Here is a 20,497-nt window from a genome sequence, read left to right as displayed (position 1 = left end):
TGGGCCCCCTGAACTTGCTTGACTTTTAAAAAAACATATGAAAAGATTGTTTGACTTTCGATCTTCTGGGGCCCTAACCTTTCACTTTGTTTTTAACTTGAGAAAATTGATGACCTATCCAATGGCAAAAATTTGAATTAAAAAAAAAAAGGAGAGATTTCTTAATGGCAGAAATCTCTCCTTTACAATGTAGCACAACAAAAAATAAAAAAATAAAAAACAATACCAAACAGCTGCTGGATTTTCAAAGTTTTGACTACAAATAATACCAAGTTCTCAATAGTCAGTATCCTCTCATATTGAATAGCTCATGGCCTCAATGGTCAAAAGCATATATAATTAAAGAATAGTTATAGGAGGCTCAAAATATAAAACTTACAACCCTCAAGAGCTTGAAAATGTATTTTTCTTTAACATTTCTTTTGCATGTAATAGACTCTCACTCTTTCATGTTCCACTTTACAAGTATCAAATAGTGGCTGAAGTCACTTTTTGAACATTTGGAAGTACACAAAACTGTGTACCACTAGATGTTTGAACATAGAGCACTTCAAATGGATTTTTTTCCCCATCAATTTGGTCTTCTACAACTGAAAATAAATATACCTTACATTCCCTGTTCTCGACCTGAAAATTAAATTGTTCAGTCTAGGTCATATAGTTACTAGCAGCTAGACACCCTGTGTAGTTGCAGTTTCTCTTGCTAATGAAATTTCCTGCAACAAGAAAGAAGTGATGTCAAAACAAAGCCGAATGAAAAAGGCTGACGAGTGACTAAAATGCAACTCAAGTTGAAATATTAAATTTAAGTTGAAAAGAATTTAGATCGACATTATAGGAAGCAAGGACTTCAGTTGACAATGTTGCCTAAATAATTCCCACATATATTCTACATCCTGATTGTGACATAAACCTAAGCCTTTATAAGAAAGAGGGACCTAATTGCGATTTCACAATTTGATATATAATTTGATTAGCAAATTATAATCAGATTAGCAAATTTGATATATAATTTGCAATTTTAAATTCTAAATGGATTATTTGTCAACTATTTTAGCTTTACAATTATGAATGTAGCCTTTACAAAGTATATTTGGTTTTAGGTTAAACAAAGATAGTTCAGATGTTAGAACCGCGGCATTGGTCAGTATCAGAGCTCTTATATGCTTTGGCATAAGCTGGTTGTGGATAGCCATTGGCCATTAGCTGCAAGGGTGATAGCAACCTGCTCCTAAAGTTTAATTGGATGGGTAAACCGCAAAACAAACAGCTTGGGCATGGAAGGGAAGAAAAACCTTTAAAATAGCTACTGCATTATCGAAAAAAAAAAAAAAAAAAAAAACACTAAAAATCTGCTATTGTGCCAAAGCAATCACCCATCGCCAGAAGTGTCCAAAAAGAGTGACCCATTACCAGAAGTGTCCAAAAAGAGTGTTTCTTTCTGAGTTGGTGCATATTTCAATCCTTAGATAGATAGTTCAATTTTCATCTCATGAGTTTGGCATATGTATCGGGGCAACTCTACTCACGGTTACTTAACTTTGCTTAGCTTAATTGCATAAATTTAATTTATTACCAAAAAATTCACTGAAGTTCAATTTCTGTTCCAATAAGATCATGTTTAAGGTAGATTTTTGTCTTTCTTAGGAAGGATAAAAACAATGAAGGAAAAATAGAAGGGGTGTGGGGGGGAAGGTTTCAAAGAAAATGCAAGGATTTAGCTGCTTCAGATAGTGCACAAAGAATTCCAATAACTCTAGCAACAAGTTCTCAATTTGTCTGCTTAGCATAAGATGGTTCATAAAAAAGGAAAAAAAAAATTTGTGCAACTGTAGAAGGATTTGACTGCCTAATGGTTAAGTGAATGCCTTTTGAATCACTTGATTCTAAAATTAAGGGTATGAAAAGTTGCTAAGTTGTGATCCAAAATGCTCTGCAAGTCCCTTCCGCTAACACACTGCCACATCTCATTTAACCCCCTTAGGCAAAGATTAAACCATTAAGACTAGTCTGCCTAATTTACTTGAGAGAGAAAACATGAAAATCTTTGTGATTGGCTCCATCAAACAGAAACCATCTTTGACTAACATGGTGTGAGAAACAAAGAAAACTGAGTATGAAAATTACCAGTTTGAGAGGGTGTTACTGCAACAAATGGTAAAATCTTTCACGACACCACCAAATTTGTTAACACATACTGTCCCGATTAGCCTCCGTTGAGAACTTTGATGGGGAAAAAAAAAAGCTTTTCTCATTTTTTAAGGAAAGGAATTACATTCCAGCAATGTCGTGCTCTTTTTCAATGTGACAAAGACATTTGAGACCCATATTTTTTGGGCAGAGAACCACATAAATGATGCACTAGTATTCTGGAGGAATCAAGTATAAAATATAAATTGAACTAAAACGTAAGTTTGTAGGTCAGGCTACAGCTTATTTGAGGAAAGTAGAGAAAAGAAACCACTGCCAATGCATGCGTGGGAGAGTATGAAGAAGGTTGTTGAGGCTACACAGACTTCCCAATATCAGAAGACACAAGGCCCTCCGTTTAAGTACTGCAATTGCAGAGATGGAAGGCATACTTATCAGTATTGCCCAGGTAAGATGTCACTGTGGGAAAACTATTTGCAATCTAAACTACAACATTTCCTAAAATTTTGTAATTTTATATTTTTGTTGGGTCATTTAGTAATTTTACAATTTGTTTCTTTATAGATGAATATTGCCTCTATACATATATTTAACTTTGGTTCAACAAATTAGTTTGGATGAGATAACCTAAAGTTCTTCCACACCATTTAGCATCGAAACATTACTATGAAATTCTATGCTCCAATAGATTATTCTGTGATAAATAAATATTCTATCGTCAGCCAAAATAGACTAAACCTGTAGCACTTGACTCATTCATGATTAATGACTGGTAGATGTTAAATCAATTTTTTTTAAGACCAGCATATTCTGGCATTGTAACTAGGATTAAGAGTAAACAAAAAACCTATCATAATAAACTTGCCTTTAACTTCACATTGCTTGAGAAGATGCATCTTGATGTGATAGCAGATCCATAATCAAATAGCCATCCTGCCTCACAGCAAGTTTCACCATTGCTGCTTCCTTTTACTGAACACCATAATTGCTTGGGGAGCAATATGATATTATGTTCATCTATTACTGACTTCTGTATGCTCTCATCTTTCAGTTCTTGAAGGAAGCCCTGGATTAATCAAGAAGGGTTCAGAATTTCATAAACCAAGATATGGAGAAGAATTCATTCAACAAAGACACAAAGTCATGCTTCTGAAGTGTTTGTAATTATTTTAAGAGGATGATCATATTATCTGCCATACTTTTCCAGTGGATGAACATGAATATATAAATGAACCCAAAATCAGTTGTCACGCATCATAATTCTATTTCAATCATCTATTTTTAACTCTCCCCCTTCTATTAAGGCTGTTTGAAATTGGAAGAAGGTCAAACATTCATTAGCTGCAAATTGTCACAGGTGCTGCAAAATGTTTTATAACTAACTCATAATTATTTTGCACCTTATTGCCTCAAAGAAAGGCCAATAATAAATAATGCGCAACTAAAATGCAATAAAATCTTAATTGTAGACTAGTTGGTGTAAATAAGAATACAAAAATTTCAATTTCAAACAGCATTAATTGTCATATGAGCATTTTCTTTCAAAATTAACAAAAGTATTGGAGCTAAGCTAGCACTATAGCACTTAATCACTTGTCAACACAGAAGTTTCATCAACTGCCCAAATGAATAAATCAAGTTTGAATAAAGCAAAGCAAGAACGTAAGCTCCACAACTCACAGTTTGAGAAGTATCGTAAGTGGCAAAAAGTCTAGGTCCTTGCCAAAGTCCTACAACTTGAGAAGCTTCCAGAGCAGGAGCAGAGGCAAAAGCAGTATCTCTAATAGCACATCCACCTAATTGGTCACCATTTCTAAATGGACCATACCACTGCTCACAGAAAACCCTAATATTCTTTAATCTCATATTTCTATTATCTAAATCAACAATCTGAATTATTCTAACACGAGACTCTTTATCTTGAGGATTTATCAAGCAATGCTCTAATTCAAATTGATTATCATGAATTGGCCAAACAGCAACATAAGACCCACTAGATTTATAAGCAAAGGCAGAAACTTTATTATCTAAACCTCCAACAACCCTCTCATTGATACTATACCGAGTAGCAGCATCAGCTTCACATCCAACGGTGGGAAGTAATTTAATGGTTTTATGGGTCATTAGAAGCTGATTTGGTTGAGCAAGAGTAGGGCATTGAGTCTGCCAATCAAAAACCTTCACTTCCCATTCTCTATAAGCTTCAGGCACAACAGATTCAGGAAGTTCAATTGGTTTTCCTTCAGAAGTGAAGTCTGCTCCATATCCATCCCATTCGCCAGACACATTTGCAGCAAATTGAGACCAAACTAATACAAAAACAATATTCAGACTATTAGATTTTGGAAAGTGGAAGTGGGGAAATGTGTAATGAGAACTTACTGCTGCTGCTGCTGCTGCTGGTGGAGACGCCATCTGAAACAGCGGAGTTTTCCGTGCAAGATAAGGAAGTGGGTCGATGGTTACAGTGAAGGAGAGGGAGTGGTGGATTTGATTGGGAAGTACTGACAATGGGTTTAGATCGAGGATTTGAAAATGGCAAGCCTATGGGAATGGGAACTCTGTTTTGCAAGATTAAATTGTTGCCTGTCAACGCCATTTTCGTGTCCTTCAATCTCTTCTCTGACTCTCAGGATGTGGGCGATGGAGCACCAGCGTTTCTGGATTCTGGTAGAAAAAGAGTGAAAGACAGGGACATTGAGAATATTCTCTATTCTTGCGTGAAATGTGAAGGACTCGACGTTAGGAACATTTACTATTTTATCCCGTAATTTGGTGAAAACTGACTGCTATCTCACCGTTATATTATGGAGAGAAATACTCTCTCTCTCTATAAATAAATAAATAAATAAACAAATATATATATATACATCCTGAAACATAAAATCTTTTATAAATACTGATTTGTCATTTTCTGGTTTCAAAATTTTTCTTTCTCTTTTTTCACAAAATTTTTTAGATTTTTAATTTATTTTTAACAAAAAAATATAATTATTTGTCAATTAAAAAATAGTATATTTACATTATTATTACTAATAATTTATTTTAAAAAATCAAAGTTTAAACCTTTTTAACTACTCCATTCCCTTTTATCATAATATCATCTGAAAATTTAAACATATTTTCTATTTTTTAGAAATTTATAAGCTCTAGCTATTTATATAGATAGATCTACTGTTCTCTATCTTTTAAATCTCAAACCACTCAGTTTGATTCAATGACTGTCTTTATTTTTTAATTTCTTTGTTTCTTTTTTATGTTGATATATTTATATTTATTTATATCATATTAAATTTTGCTATTTTTGTTCATCAAAGCTAACATTAGCTCTCTCATATATTTTTTCCTTTTTTTTTAATCGTTCTTCGACTATAAAGATTTAACTTTTTTTTACTATATAATTCTTTTCCTTATTCTTTCATTTCTTCGTTTATAATTCTCTCTTTCTATTTTTATTGGTTCATTTATTTTTTATTTGATTTTTCATTGATATCATTATTAAATGATTTTTCATTTGATATCGTTTTTTATTGCTCTTTTACATATTTTTTTGTATTTTTATTGTTCGTCTTTTAAATTTTATTTTGAATATTATAAAGATATTCGCCCTCTTAAATCAATTTTTCATTATTTTTAATTATTTTTTATTTCTCCTTTTCCTATCTATCACAACTACTCTAATCCTTTTTGTTTATTGATTGATTTCAACAAGATTTTTATTGTGATCGAGTTATTAGGATATAGAATGTTGATTGCTTTCCATCTGTAGCTTTTATTATGACAGCTAGAATTTGTTTGGCAAGTTTTTAATTAGTGTAATTTTTCATTTGTTATTTTTATAGGGTGGAATCGATTCTCATCATATTTAAATAGACTATCTTTATTTTGAATAGTATAATAATTTAATAAAATTTTAATCTGATCATATGTGGAGTTGGTTCCTTACTTAGGTTTGTGCATGCAAAATACTAAACAATGAAAAACTTTTTTATTGATTTGATAAAACAAATAAAAATAACAACCTAACCAAAGTCCTTATTTTTCATTTGTTAATGGTATAATTGTTCTTCATGTTGAGCTATTGTTATTATTTAAATATTTTTATTATCGTAATTTATTTTTTATAATTTATAAGTTAATATAAAAATACGAAGTGTGTTATTTGAAATAATTAATGGAAATCTTTTTATGAATATCCTTGTATCTTAAAAATTGAAAAAACTTTTGAATTTTTTTCTTATCTATCTATTATTTTTAAAATAGCTATACTTAGATAATTATACTTTTAATATTTTTAATTTAACAAAGAATTATCCATATTGAATTATTTCAATTTTTTTATGTATATGTTATTTTATTGTATATTATCCATATTGAATTATTTAAATTCTAGAACTTTATACTTTATATAGAATTATTTAGGATAAAAAATAGTGTTTGAATTATAAACTCCAACTAAAACTTTGCTAGACTAATTGAAATTTATGATTATTTTAAATAAATTAACGGCATTACAATTTCTATAGAACATAGCAATTTAATAAAGCAATCCGCGGGAAAATGAATCTTATAATATATACTAAATACAATTCATATATTAGAAATACATATTGTTTATAAATTATAAATTGGAAAAGTAATCCACGCAAAGCTCGAGTCTTCATCTAGTTATTCTATAGATTATAGCAAAATTAAAATATAATAACATTTGATTTTAAAAGCTAAAGTATGGGATTTTCAAATTTCTCCCTCTCTTCTCTTTAAATAGAGATAACTGAATTTATACATGGATTAAGATGGTAGTTTAACTGAATAGTTTTTCTAATTTATGCCGCCCTAAACAATATTAAATATGCTCTTCAATTGATCGAGAGCCAACTTATGCGGATAGACACCCAAGTTATCATTAATTATAGGATTTCAACCAAAAATGGAGGAAATTGTAAGCTAATGACATTAATTTATCCTTTTTCAAAATTTTCCAAATTAAAATTTTATGTTTGAAAATTTGAATTTCCCTCATTTTTTAAAGTCTTGAGCAATTTCAATCACATGCGCCCAAACATAACGAAAATGTGGAGCCAAAATTTTTTATAGTTTTACTGTCTCTTCAACTTCTATAATATGCAGTTATATAAATTTGAAACAGACCATGAACATGTAACTGCATTCATAAGCTTTTCAAGCTAAAGGTAATAGAAAGAGGAGAACGATATTTCTTATGTAACACCTATCGCCCAATCCCGAGAGACCCGACGACGGATGCCATATTTGGTGTCAGAGACACCGTCCTAACTGACATATAAATCATATAATCATATTATGAATTAGAAGTGACTTAGTATTCACAAATTTAGCAAATGATATTTTGTTATTAAAATGTATATTTATTTTATGAAAAACAATTTGGGAAGATCCTACAGAAAAACTGCAAGAGTTTCCCTTAAAAACTTGGCTCACTAAAAATGTGAATACCAAAACACAATAACACTTCTATAACCTCTTAACTATATAAATCCTCAATAACATTTTGGTTATTATCAATTGAATACGTTCATATATATATATATATATATATATATATATATCATGTCCTAGTGAACTAATCATACCAACTGTCTTAAAAAAAATATTTTATATCTAATCATAAAATATGTCTCATACTTATCTCCAAATATATACACTAAAATAATTTGTAATAGCATGCTTAAGTTATAATTCAAATAACATAATTTCCAAAAAAAAAAAAATGTAATAATTATACATGCCAAAATTCTTAATTACATAAAACTAAATCTACTACTACCAAATTAGTTTCTTCTGCTCTGATGCTACTCTTCTGGTTTTCAAGCAGCAAAATACAGTCTCGAACCTGCGCGTGATAAAATCAACGCGCTGAGTATAAAACTTAGTGGTGCTCATAAATCACAAACATGCCAATGTTGTGATGACAACATACTCAAATTATAAATTTTCATAAAAAGATTTACAAATCATAAAATCATTAAATTTTTAACATACATTAACATTTATAGCATAAGAAATATAAAATAAACTTACAATAGATAACATAAATAATTTAGTTCTTTTACACCTTAAGTCCTTTACTTAAACATTTATTCACCAATAAACATGCTATTATTTTAAAATTATGTACAAAAACATCATGCTTTGGAAATTTATTTGATAACATAAATAATTTATTCTAAACTAAGATTTACTAAAATAATGCAATCTCATTAATTTAATTTTCTTAAAGATATTTTCCAAGGGGCTCGCATATATTTAGGAGAAAAAGAAGCAGATAAGATTTCATAGCTTATTCATAGGGGCTGCAAGAGCCTATCATAACATATAGAATGCGTCCGCTTTAACATAAGACACCCACGTGCCTAGCATATGATCATAGCTTTTTATCATAATGGCATCAAATGCCGAGCATGCTCATCTGACAAAATAAATCAAATCATGCAACAAATTTACACCAAGTATATTAGAGTCCAAAATTCTTGTTTTATTTCTTAATTCATAACATTTCTCATAAAATTCATTTTCTTTAGTCTTCTTAAAATCATAATGGAAACTTAATTTAAACTTAAGTAATTCACAAAAATTTCATACTTAGGCACAATTTCTTATCATAGGAAAAATTTCTGTTAAACTCATTTTATTTTATTTTATTTTATTTTACTTATCCTAAATTCATAATAAGATTCATCATGAATAAAACTTTATCAATTAAATCATATTTTCCTTATGAAATTCAAGGCACATATGCTTAAAACACCCATTTCTCATAAACCTAAAATATATGAAAATTATCAAATGTATCATACCTATGAAATATATATATATATATATATATATATATATATAGCATGACATAGAAGGTCCATATATCACATAAGCAATTAAGTAAGACTCACCACCCTAGGGTGGTTCGGCCTCTTCATGCAAATTAAGGGGAGGAAGTTTCCTCCTTCAATCAAGCATACTAACATAATTCTTAAGCACTCAAATATCTGTTTAAACCCTCATCATGTATCAATTAAATTAATTCCACATTTTCCCCCAAAATGTCCAATAATTTACTCATAGGAAAAATTAGTAAATTTAACATATGTACAATTTAACTTTAGTATCCATTAAATATTGTCATAACAACACATTTAGAGCTTAAATCAAACATTAATTGAAAAGAAAAACTCACACCCTTACCTCACATATGGTTCCACCAACATGAGAGAATAAGGGGAAGAGTTTCTCTCAACCAATTAATCATTCTAACAATGTTCAAATACACCAAAGAGCATAATTATACAACCAAAGCTCAACAATTTAATCAATTCATACAAAATTCTCAAATTAACACATAATAGCATAAAATCACAAAATCAAAAATTAAAACAAGGTAAGTGTATTTATGAACACTAAACTTAAAACAAGCTTTAACAAGCTTAAATTAAAACTCTTTAAGCCTTAGCTTTGCCCTTCTCTTTGGTAGAAGGTTCTCCACCCTCTACATATAAGAAAATTAAAATCAAAACAAAGAAAACACATAAAAGAAGAAATTGGAGCATGAGTAAGCATGTATATGCTAAAAGAACAATCTAAACCCAAAAATAATGAAGTTATCATCAAAACACTTGTTTGGCTCAAGTAGGAAATCTCCAAATTTCTTAAAAATAATCACCACAAATCACTTTTCAAGCTTAATTCTCTAAGATTAATTACTTAAATCAAATTAAATGTAGTGAATTTGGTAGATTTAACAAGTAGGAATTGAAGAAAAACAAAGAGAAGAAGAAGAGGAAGTTGACGCCTAAGTGAGGAAGAAGAAGAAGAAGAAGAAAGTGTTGCTCAATTATTTGGGTGTTGACTTATATAAAGCAACTAAAGGGCTTTTTAGTCTTTTACCATAATTGGGTGGCTAAGATCAAGTCAATGGTAATCTAATCTAATGGCTAAAAATATTCTCCAATTAAATTCCTTTAAAATATTATTTATCTCCACAAAATTCTTAGATTTATTCCATAAAAATAATTCCTCAAATTTCGTTAGTTAATATAACATCATAGTTCACTATTCACTAATTATCTAAATTCTCCAAATAAATTCATTACTTACTTTCTACCCATAAAAATCATGCATGAATGCTCCAAAAATATTAAATAAAATATAAAATATATAATAGTAATTTTTTCGAACCAAAATCATACCGATTTCCGAAGCGGTAGTACTATTCACAGACAGGTGGTACTATTCATAGACCGGTAAAATACTATTTCACACACAAGAAAAATAGGGCGTTACATCTTGCATAATGAATACACCATTTTCATTTGATCTCAATGAAGTTCCAATAAATTCGCAACACATTCTCACGATATGTATGCAACATTTCATCTGCCAGATTTGAACTCCTTACCTATGCAGAAGAAAGCATTATGGTAGTTCCTAAAATGAGTCATACCGAAAATCTTGTTGTAGGAAATGAGAAAAGAAGAAACAAAAAAAATATAGACCAGATCATGTAAAGAATTCTGTAAGCACCATGCTTTTTCTTAAGGTATAACAAGATAACCTAAATTTGCATAGTTATGAAAAATCTGCGGCCACATTTAGCATATCTTTGAAGTCAATGTATAAAATTTGGGAAAATGTCAAGATCCATTAAGAGAATAATATTTATTGCAAGAAAGGTCCATGGAATAGGGAAGAAAAGAGTTCAAATCCCAGCACATAGGATAACAGCAATCCCACTTAGATATCACATGACAATTCATTCTTTGGAGCATGAACTGGGCATCTGCTTTATATGTGCATAAAATGATTAAAGGTGGACAAATTAGATCTCATTTTGGTTCTATAAAGCCGTTGCTCAAAGATGATAATAAAATAATAAGAATTCATTTCTATCTCTTAATGATTAATCAAGGTATATTAGATAGTCAACCTTCTTTCTTAACCATGCATGACATAATTCACATTGATGAAAAATGGTTCTATATGTATAAAGAAATATGGAAATTTTATCTAGCAAAAAATGAAGAGGAACTTTTGAGAAAATGCAAAAGCAAGAGGTTTAGATTGGCATATGACCATTTTATTTATAATGAACCAATGTAAAGGAATAGTAAGAATCGCTCAGTTGGTACAATGGAAACAAAACTCATACTGTCAATAAAAAAAGATGTCATTCGTAATGCTCTCATTTATAAATTTTTGCCTTCTATAAAAGAAAAGTGACCACAGATTCATGGTCCAACCATCATTTTCATTCAATAGGATAATGTTAAGCCACATATAGAAGTAGGTGATGTCCAATTCGCACAAGCTGCAAGTGAACTTGGATTGGCCATCTGTTTATTGTGCTAACCTCGAAATAAATTTAAATGTTTTGGACTTTAGTTTTTTAGAGAAATTGATTCAATTAAGCATAGAGAGGCTCCAAGTATTACTGTCAACTTGTTGATGCAGTTTTAAAGGCCTATGATAGTTTTTCTGCTTCTTCAATGAACAATGTTTTTTTTTTTACTCTACAGACTTGCATGGTTGATATAATGAAATGTTATGGTGGTAACTATTATAAAATAAAGCACAAGCCGAAGGATAGCTTGTTAAGGAATGTGATTCTCCCAACATCAATTACAGTGAACTAACAAATTGTTAAGAATGCAGCACTTAGTGTGAATCATCTAATCCTTCATCATGTCAACAATTTCACTCCTGTAACTTGGTGCTTAACTACTGAAGACAAATAGGAAGCTACGCACCTAAGTTCAACAAGGAGTGAACAAAGGCAACAAAGTCCGTATGAGTTAACCAGGATGCTTGAAACCGAAACATAGAACTATTCAGACAAGAGTTCTCCAACTAAATAAGGGGCCATGGTATGAAATAAATCTTTCCAAATGAAAAACAGTAGCAATAGGGTAAAGAATTCGCATCTGCAAGTTACATGAAGCCCGGTTTAACCTAGTTGCTTGAAAAGTCGAATGTGAATGTTGTTGCCACAGGTAAAACAAGCTCCAAAAAACCCCATATCAATCAAACCCAAGGAAGAAGACTAGTCCCTAAATTTATTACATCCAAGAAAATGAATCAGCACGATACACCTCATCAGGACTGCCATAGATTATAGTAAATAGCTAACTCCAAGCCGCATGACAACCTACCCGACAATGAATAAATTGAGCATGAATATGCAGAACCAAAAGAGTCCCAAAAGAAGAATTCCAAAACAACCAAAAGATGCCGCTTAGACCCATAGCTTTGACATGAATCCAACTTTCGAACCCCAAATTCAAAGAGATCAAATTCTCCTATAAACATAAGATTTTCAATTCTATTACCACCACAATACACGGCTTATGCTTGTGACAAAGAATTCCACCAACATTTGGATCAAGAAGAATAATAGATTTGCTCATTTCCCTTTGCTCTACCATTCCCACATCTGCACTACCAACAACTACTATGTGTTCATTAAGTGAAGCAGCAACTGGTGATTTGGGAGAGGGTTTGAAAGACGCAGGTGGGTCTGAGTGGGTGAGACACGAGATGTCTCTTATAGGGGTTGGGGCTATTGGGCCTAGAAATAGAAGCATGCGAGAATGAATCATGGCCTAACAATTTGGATGAATGGAGCTCATATGATGTTTCTTAGGCTTGGCCACGAAAACCCAATCATAGTATTGGTCTTTCCAATAGCAGTATCATATGAGGCTAAAGTAACTAAATTAACCATGCTATCATTATTCTTAACGTCATCCTTAATATCTTGATCAATTAGAGCAACAAAGCGGGACCCTGCAACATTAGAAGTTGCATGTACCACGGAGTTTACCTTATCCTTCATGTAAGCAGCATTAGAGACCTTTTTAGAGACAAAATCCTATTGACCATGCATTCTTAATTTCCTATGATTCTTGCTCCCTGAGTTCTTCGTTAATATCCAAGGGCCATAAGCATCAACGACTTCTACTAGAAAAGCTTCCATTGGAGGTCTGTTGTTTCGACCACCCTCCTGTCTACTTCTAGACTTATCCACCAATTGCTCTAAGTTCTCATAAACCTTATCTACTCTAGTTCCATCCGCACCTCCTTTAGCTTGCCCTAGATCAGCTTGTTGTCTATCTACACACTCCTCCCTCCAATGACCATAACAACCACAACTAAAGAAAATTCAATGGATGCCTTCATACTCAATCCACTTAATCTTCTCCGTAATTGGAATTTAGCAAGTAAAGGCTTGGACAAGTCAACTTCCATACACATCTTAGCAACTTCCCTCTTGTAGCATCTAGAGTACTATCATCCAAATGGATTGGAGTCCTTATTCTCCAACTTAATATGAGAAGAAAGCTCCTCACATAATATTTTATGGGTAGGTTAGGAATTTTGACCCAAACAAAGCTTTATCAATAACAACATGTTCTGGACCAAAGTTCGGTTGCCATTGACGCATAGTGAGGCAGTGGTCAGCCACCATCCAAGGACCCCCATACAAGACGTGTTCATATTCTTATTGGTTTGAAAATCTAACCATGAAATAACCATTGATCAAGTTAATCATATCAACTGGAGACTTTAGAGCCTATAATAATTTTTAGTCGCCTCTGAAGGTTGTTGAATCCAACCGACCTACTAAGTACCTTAATAATCAAGGTATTCTACTATGGAGCTTGTAGCATCCTTTTCTCCACTTTGGAGACTTTGATAGTAGCACAGTCCACTTCAATATCATCTTCATAGTCATCTCCCAATTCCTCATCAGAGTCCAACTCCTTATCCCATTATCCTCATTGGTGATCATGCATGGCAATATCCCCCACCACAACATCCTTCAAGGACTTTTTACTTCCCTTCATTCACACAGTCCTTAGACCCATCAAAACTAACTATCCCCGCCACTGATTTATCAACTTCCAGATCACGTATTTTGCCCTTTTTTATTGCATCGCCGGAGTTGATCACTTTCTTCCCCAGAGGTTGGTAGCGAGAGAGAAGGTTCTCTCATAATTTTCTAATTGATAATTTTCAGTTTTTTTACCTAATATAATATTTAATGAAAGCCGTGAAGACTTCAATCAATAATCCTCCACCCTTTATTTTTTTCTTCACTATGTTACAAGAACTAAGGTACCTTACATTAACCTTCTCCATATGTTTTATGTTGTCTCCCTTTTCTCCCTTTTCTCTAGACAAATCAATACCACTTTTCACTATGCACTTAGAAATCAACCTCGCATAAGGCAAGTGAATGCAATTTTTCCTACTCTTATACTTCTCTAAACTCATAATTCTATGGTTGTTCGCAATATTTTTCATAATAATGGAGGCGACATTCAACATTGAATGATGGATAACGTGCCATAGAATCATAGTCTCATCATCTGCCATATTATCTTTACTTCTAGACTTAGGTAAGATGTTTGAACACATAATTAAGTGGAGCAACTTAGGAATCACTTTCATCCTAGTGCCCACAACTTCATTATTTAAATAATCCTCTGCTAATTCAGTTCTCTCAAATTCACTAAGTTTACTGCTAGAGGGTTTTGTAATGTCTTTTAAAATGGAATTATAACCATTGTGAGGTACACCATCAATTTTTTACAACACAGCCTCATTAATCTTTTAGTTTTATACTTCTGTATTCGAAGATCAAAGTATTGGCCTAAGTCTAAACCTATACCCTTTAGTTCACGAAAATCAATTATTTTTTCATACAATAATTTCTCATGCATTACTATTTGATTATAGTAATCTTGTCTAGACTAAGATATGAACCCATACCTTTCTAAGAAATCATAACTACTCCCTTCATCATCCAATTCCAACTTGGATTTTGTTTCTTCCTCCGATTCGGTTGATTCATGCTCTTCAGCAATTAATTTTTACTTCTTGTGTGGTGGGTTTTAGGCATTGGGAGTTTTTTATGTTTAGGGCCAACTTTCTTAGTAGTGGTCACTGTTATTATGGATTCAAGGGAAGAAAGGGATTTTGAAGATGACCCTTTAGTGTGCAATTTTTTTGTTTTGGCTTTTCAATCTAAGGATAGTTTTTCTTTGCCCTTTGAAGCTTTACTTTATTTTTGAAGCTTGGTTTGATGATAAATCATCCCTCTCTATCATCATTTTTTATTTTTTAGAATGAGTACTGATCTTCTTGCTCCTGGACGTCGTATATGACCGTCGAATGACATCAATGACGGGTCACAAGCTGGCGATTACGAAAACGACCGGGTTTTGGGAGGACAGTTTGTAAATGGTGTCTCTCTAGAAATAGGGTAAACTAATCTATTTTCATTGAAGGGGAATCCAAATAGGGTACAACTAATTCACAATTAGCGCTGCTGTTTTTTTTTTTTTCATTTTGTACACTTATTCAGAATATAAGCACAAAATTTTCTTCAGTTCTTAGTTAAATTATAAAATTACATTAAGTAATTCGGAGTCAACGAAATTCGTGTACATATTTACAAGGTGTAATATCAACATAAAAGAGTCTTTCAAAATTATAGTACAACCATCCAATTGTGTGTCCATATTTTGAATAATTACACAAATTGTCGCTCATGTTTGTGCTCACATCCATAAAGTCGAGCACACTAATTAAAAATACACATTGAAAAATAGACATCTAATCAAACTTTAAAAACTTAAGTGTAGTAAATGTCTTTCTTTTTTTTGTCTGCCACTTTCCTTATTCACGGCACAAGATGCACGCGGATTACATAGCTAATATGAGGGCATTTTGGAGTTTTCATCTAGCATCCTTCCCAAAGTTTTCATTTTGAGTAAAGTTCTCTATATAAAAGAAACGTCCTAACTAGAAAGTTTCTCTAAAAGAGAATAAAAGGAGTATGATTTATTAACATTTTGGTTCTCGAGCCCAAAGAAGGAAAAGAGCGGACTAAAGCGAGGAGTTCATTGGTCATACATAGTGAAGGGGGATGGGGAAAAGAGAGATCAAAGTATTAATAGAGTCATAATTTTAAGACATCATAGTTTGATTATAATTTAAGGATCAATTTATCGGTTAAGTAACATGAAAATAAGCTATTTTTAATAAAAGAATCCAAATATTAATAGAATTATAAGTTATGAACATCATAGTCTGTTTTTGAAAATAAAAATCATCATGATTAACATGACTATACTTCAAGGATAGATTTATATTTTATCCTTATATTTTGAAAAGTCAAATAACTAATACTTTTGTCCATTAATACCACATTTTCATATTTAGTTAAAAGAATTCATGTAATACTTAAGAAAAATTTTAATAACAGATTACAATTGACATATTTAAGTGAATTGAATTTGTCTTAAAAATAGAAAAAAGTCACTATTAAATAAAATTTCTTGATTTGCATTATCACTTGGTATACTGTGCATGTTTATAACTTTAGGTATACTCAATGAAAGTCAATGACTCCAGAGCGAATGAGAACTAACATGTAATATTATAAATACATGTAAATCATATGTCATATAAAACACATTTACATGTTCAAAATTGGCCTTAAAAATTTGAATTTATTACTACGAAGAACCAAAAAAATTTGAAGAACGTGAAAAAAATGCATTAATGCATGGATAAACAAATGCTCCAATACCGATGTTATATTAAGAAGAATTAAACATATTAATTCAGGTTTTGCCCAGAAAATTACTAACCTCTTTTAGATAGCCAATGCACTTGAAGCAAAATCTTCTTTCCTTAAATAGAACACTAGGTTTAAGTGATTTTATAAGAAAATCACCAATGATCCACAATCCAATTCACTTTATTGTGTTTGATTTGTGGGTCTCGAAAATATATGGCACAACCCAAGAGGGGGGGGGGTGAATTGGATTTTCTAAAAACTGGAATAAATTTTAGAAATTCTAAACAAGAATTAGAATTCTAAGTGCAGCGGAAAACACATAGAACTTTGTGAGAATAGAATATGGGTTAGAATCACCTCACAATGTTCTAATTGCAAAAGATAGAAAGTCTGTGCAAAGTGCAGCTATTGATTAGAACAGCTTTACACTGACTTATATACTATCAGAGCTTCTTTATGAAGGAAAGTTATCGATATTAGAACTTCCTCATAAAGTTTGCAAAACCATATAAAGCTATGTGAAAGATAGTTATTAAAATTCAGAACTTCTTCACAGAGCCTTAATCAAATATTAAAGTAACTTTATGATGGAAAGTTATCAGGATTAGAACATCCTCGTAAAGTCTAGAAAAAAAAAATAGAAACCCAAACGGTGAATTATACTGGGAATAGAACAATAGTTAGAACATTGTATATTCACTTTATTAGAATACCAGAGTTCTAATGTTCAGAATAGATAAGACTTATTGCCGTTTTAGAACATCTGAATTATTAAAAATTTCAGCGTTTCTAAAAAATTAAACAAGAGTGTAAAAGAGACAGTATCAACCAAACTTCAGAAATAAAGAGATCAACACCGAGAGTTATAGTGGTTCGGCACTAACTCGCCTACATCCACTCCCCAAGACGCATCTTGAGATCTTCAACTAAGTTATCTCTTTTAAAGGGTAAGAGACAAACCAACAGTACAAGGCAATAGATCAAAAAACCTAGATCTACCCTTTTGTCCCACTAGATTTTCCAAAGGTTCTAGTTAACCTCAACCCTTTCTGTCTTTGGTAGAGTACAGAAAACTTGATTCAAGACATTACTATCCCACACAAGGAGAAGGTCGCTTGATAACCTCTATCTCAATAGCTTCTAACCTAAGCTATTACACACAAAAGTTTAACAAATAAAGAGCCTCTCTACTATAGATTACACAATCTAAATAGACAGAAAGAAACGCCCATATAAGCACAGGAAAAACAATTTTATCATATTAGAAGATCGATTAGAACACAGAATTGTTTTTCAAAAGCAATTGTAAAAATTCTTTTCACTTTAAATATTGAAAACGTTAAGAGTAGAGATGAAAAGAAAATGGGGGTAGAGAGTAAGTTTTGAGAGATAAAGATTCGTTCAATGAGAGAGTGCTCTTAAAATAACAACTCTTACTTCACCAAATGTTTAAGGCGTGAACGTTCCTTTATATAGGAAGCAAAGAAGTTGTCGCCTTTTGGAAAGAGATTGAAATCAGAATATCTTCTTTCCTTATTTAGAAGATATGAAAATCTTTGTTACCAAAAATTATTTTATCCCTTTTTGGAATTTTTTGTAAGAGAATAAAACCCGATTTTCACTTTCCTTTAGAAAAGATTTTCGACAGCGTTTATTCTGGAAGGATATTTTTGCGGAAGGATACTCTTACTAAAACCGAAAGAGATTCTCTTTCGTTTTTAAGGTAAGAAAATTTTAAGTGTATTAGATCTTTCAAAATATATTTCCGAAAAGAGAGTGATTTGTATTACCAAAAACATTAAGAGAAGAAATCTCTTTAGTTTTAGGAAAATAAATCTTTTCGATTTAAAGGAATATTTTCGAAAATAAATTATTTGAAGTAAACTAATTTTTCGAAAAAGATTTTTGAGAGAGAAAAAGATTTTTGTGCTCATATATGGATTTTCTCTCTGTCCTACATAATATCCTAAATACCTAGCTACTAGGTTCTTCGAAATCTTCACACTCAATGTAGGGCTTGCCTTGTACGATTTCTTTCCAAAGAAATTCTGCATAAAATAAAATTAGCACAAATAACATAATTTTAAATTTATTTATTTTGAATTAATCATCAAAATCCGAGACTTAGAAATTGACCCTTGAGCCAACAATCTCCCCCTTTTTGATGATGACAAAACCAATAAATTTAGCAAACATAAAAACATGTGCTCCCCCTGAATTTTATGCATATAAGTTCTAATCATGCCAAAAGATTTTTAGAATAGAGTAAATTAGAACATGTATTTTGCTCCCCCTGAATAGATGCAGTAAAACTGTTTTATGAAAATTAGAAATAGGGAGGCCTTTTTAGAAACTGATTTTAGAACTAGCAAAAATAGGCAAGATATTCTAAGTTCTAACAATCAGAGCATATGTATATTAGAACTAGCAGAGATTGACAAGATGTTCTAAGTTCTAATAAACAGAACATATGGTCAGAGCAAAAGAATAGAAGCTGATGTTTAAAAAATAGAACAAAAGATCTTATATTCAGTCTGCAAAACAGTCGTTAGAATAAGAATCTAAGTTCTAAAATCACATAGCTTATCATGTAGCTCATCAACATAGACCATATAGAAAACGATAAACATACAGATTAGAAAGTATTAGCACACAGATAACTACTATATAAGTACTTTGGTTGCCAAGTACGTACCAATAGTGTTCAAAATATCACCAAAATACCTGTTCTCCCCCTTTTTGTCATCATATAAAAGGGTTAGACAAAATCATAGCAAAAAAATAAAGAGAAAATAAACAGTTCAAAAATATAATCCTACGAAGATAAAGCAAAAATAAATTGTTCACAACATATAGGAAACAGATCAGAGAGGCTTAGAAGCAGTTCTAAGTCTCTTAGAACTTCTCAGGTTCTGAGCTGGAACAGTCTCAGAAGAACTTTCTGGCCTTTTAGAAGAAGGGTGTAGTGGAGGCTTCTTTCCATGAGTTCTGTGCTTGCCAACAGTATGCTTCACATTCTTTGGCTTTTCTGAGGAGGGAATGTAGGTTGTCTCTTTCACTCTGAGAGTGGCTAACTTCCTCGTGTTCACATCCTTCATTTTCTCCAAGGTTTTGATGAGTGATTGATTCTGTTCAATAATAGTTTGACACTGTTGTATTGCCTCATCAATTTCCTTGTTATGCTCCTCTATAAGCTCCTTTTCTATTCTCCCCAGCATAATTTCCCTGCTTCTTTGAGCAGACAGCAACTCAGATTCTTGTTCTGTCTTGTCCTCAGTTGTCTTTTCCTCATCGCTAATCTCTAGCTTCTCAGTTTCAGCATCACTGCTTTCTTCCACTTTCTTCCCCTTTTCTGTCTTCTCCGGCTCTTCTATCTTTCCTGTTTCTTTTTCTGATTCCTCTTTCTCTACAGTACTCTCCTTTTCTGTTTCTTCTTTTCTCTCCTCTTCTAATTCCTCTTCCTGTGTTCCTTCTTCCTCTTCTTTTGCCTTTTCTGCTGACTTCTTTTCCTCTTCTTTCTCTTCTGATTTCCTCTCTTCTTTTACTATATCTTCTAACTTCCCTTTTCCTTTTTCTTTCTTCTTTTCAGCTTCACTTTTTACTTTCTTTTGTTTTTCAATTTCTTCTTTTTCCTTTTCCCTTTTCTTCCTTCATTTTCTGCTTCTTTTCTTCTTTTTCTTTCTTTTCTTTTTCTTTTTCTTCTCCTCCTTCCTCGTCCTTCATTTTTAA

General features: G+C 31.8%; 1 protein-coding gene across 1 annotated transcript; it reads right to left on the bottom strand.

The window, feature by feature from the left end:
* Positions 1 to 213: 213 nt before the first annotated feature.
* LOC105635335 (glycerol kinase) lies at positions 214 to 4,923 on the bottom strand. The gene is made up of 4 exons (XM_012218440.3): positions 4,534 to 4,923; positions 3,832 to 4,460; positions 3,017 to 3,217; positions 214 to 716 (listed from the first exon to the last, which is right to left on the bottom strand). Exons 1-4 carry the CDS (start codon positions 4,748 to 4,750, stop codon positions 672 to 674), a joined length of 1,092 nt encoding a protein of 363 aa, XP_012073830.1. The 5' UTR covers positions 4,751 to 4,923; the 3' UTR covers positions 214 to 671.
* Between the last annotated feature and the right edge of the window lie 15,574 nt (positions 4,924 to 20,497).

The sequence above is a fragment of the Jatropha curcas genome, chromosome 10, assembly GCF_041381405.1.
Source record: "Jatropha curcas cultivar XTBG-Jc1 chromosome 10, XTBG_Jcur_1.0, whole genome shotgun sequence".
Lineage (NCBI taxonomy): Eukaryota > Viridiplantae > Streptophyta > Magnoliopsida > Malpighiales > Euphorbiaceae > Jatropha > Jatropha curcas.
This window is presented reverse-complemented; position numbering and strand designations above follow the sequence as displayed.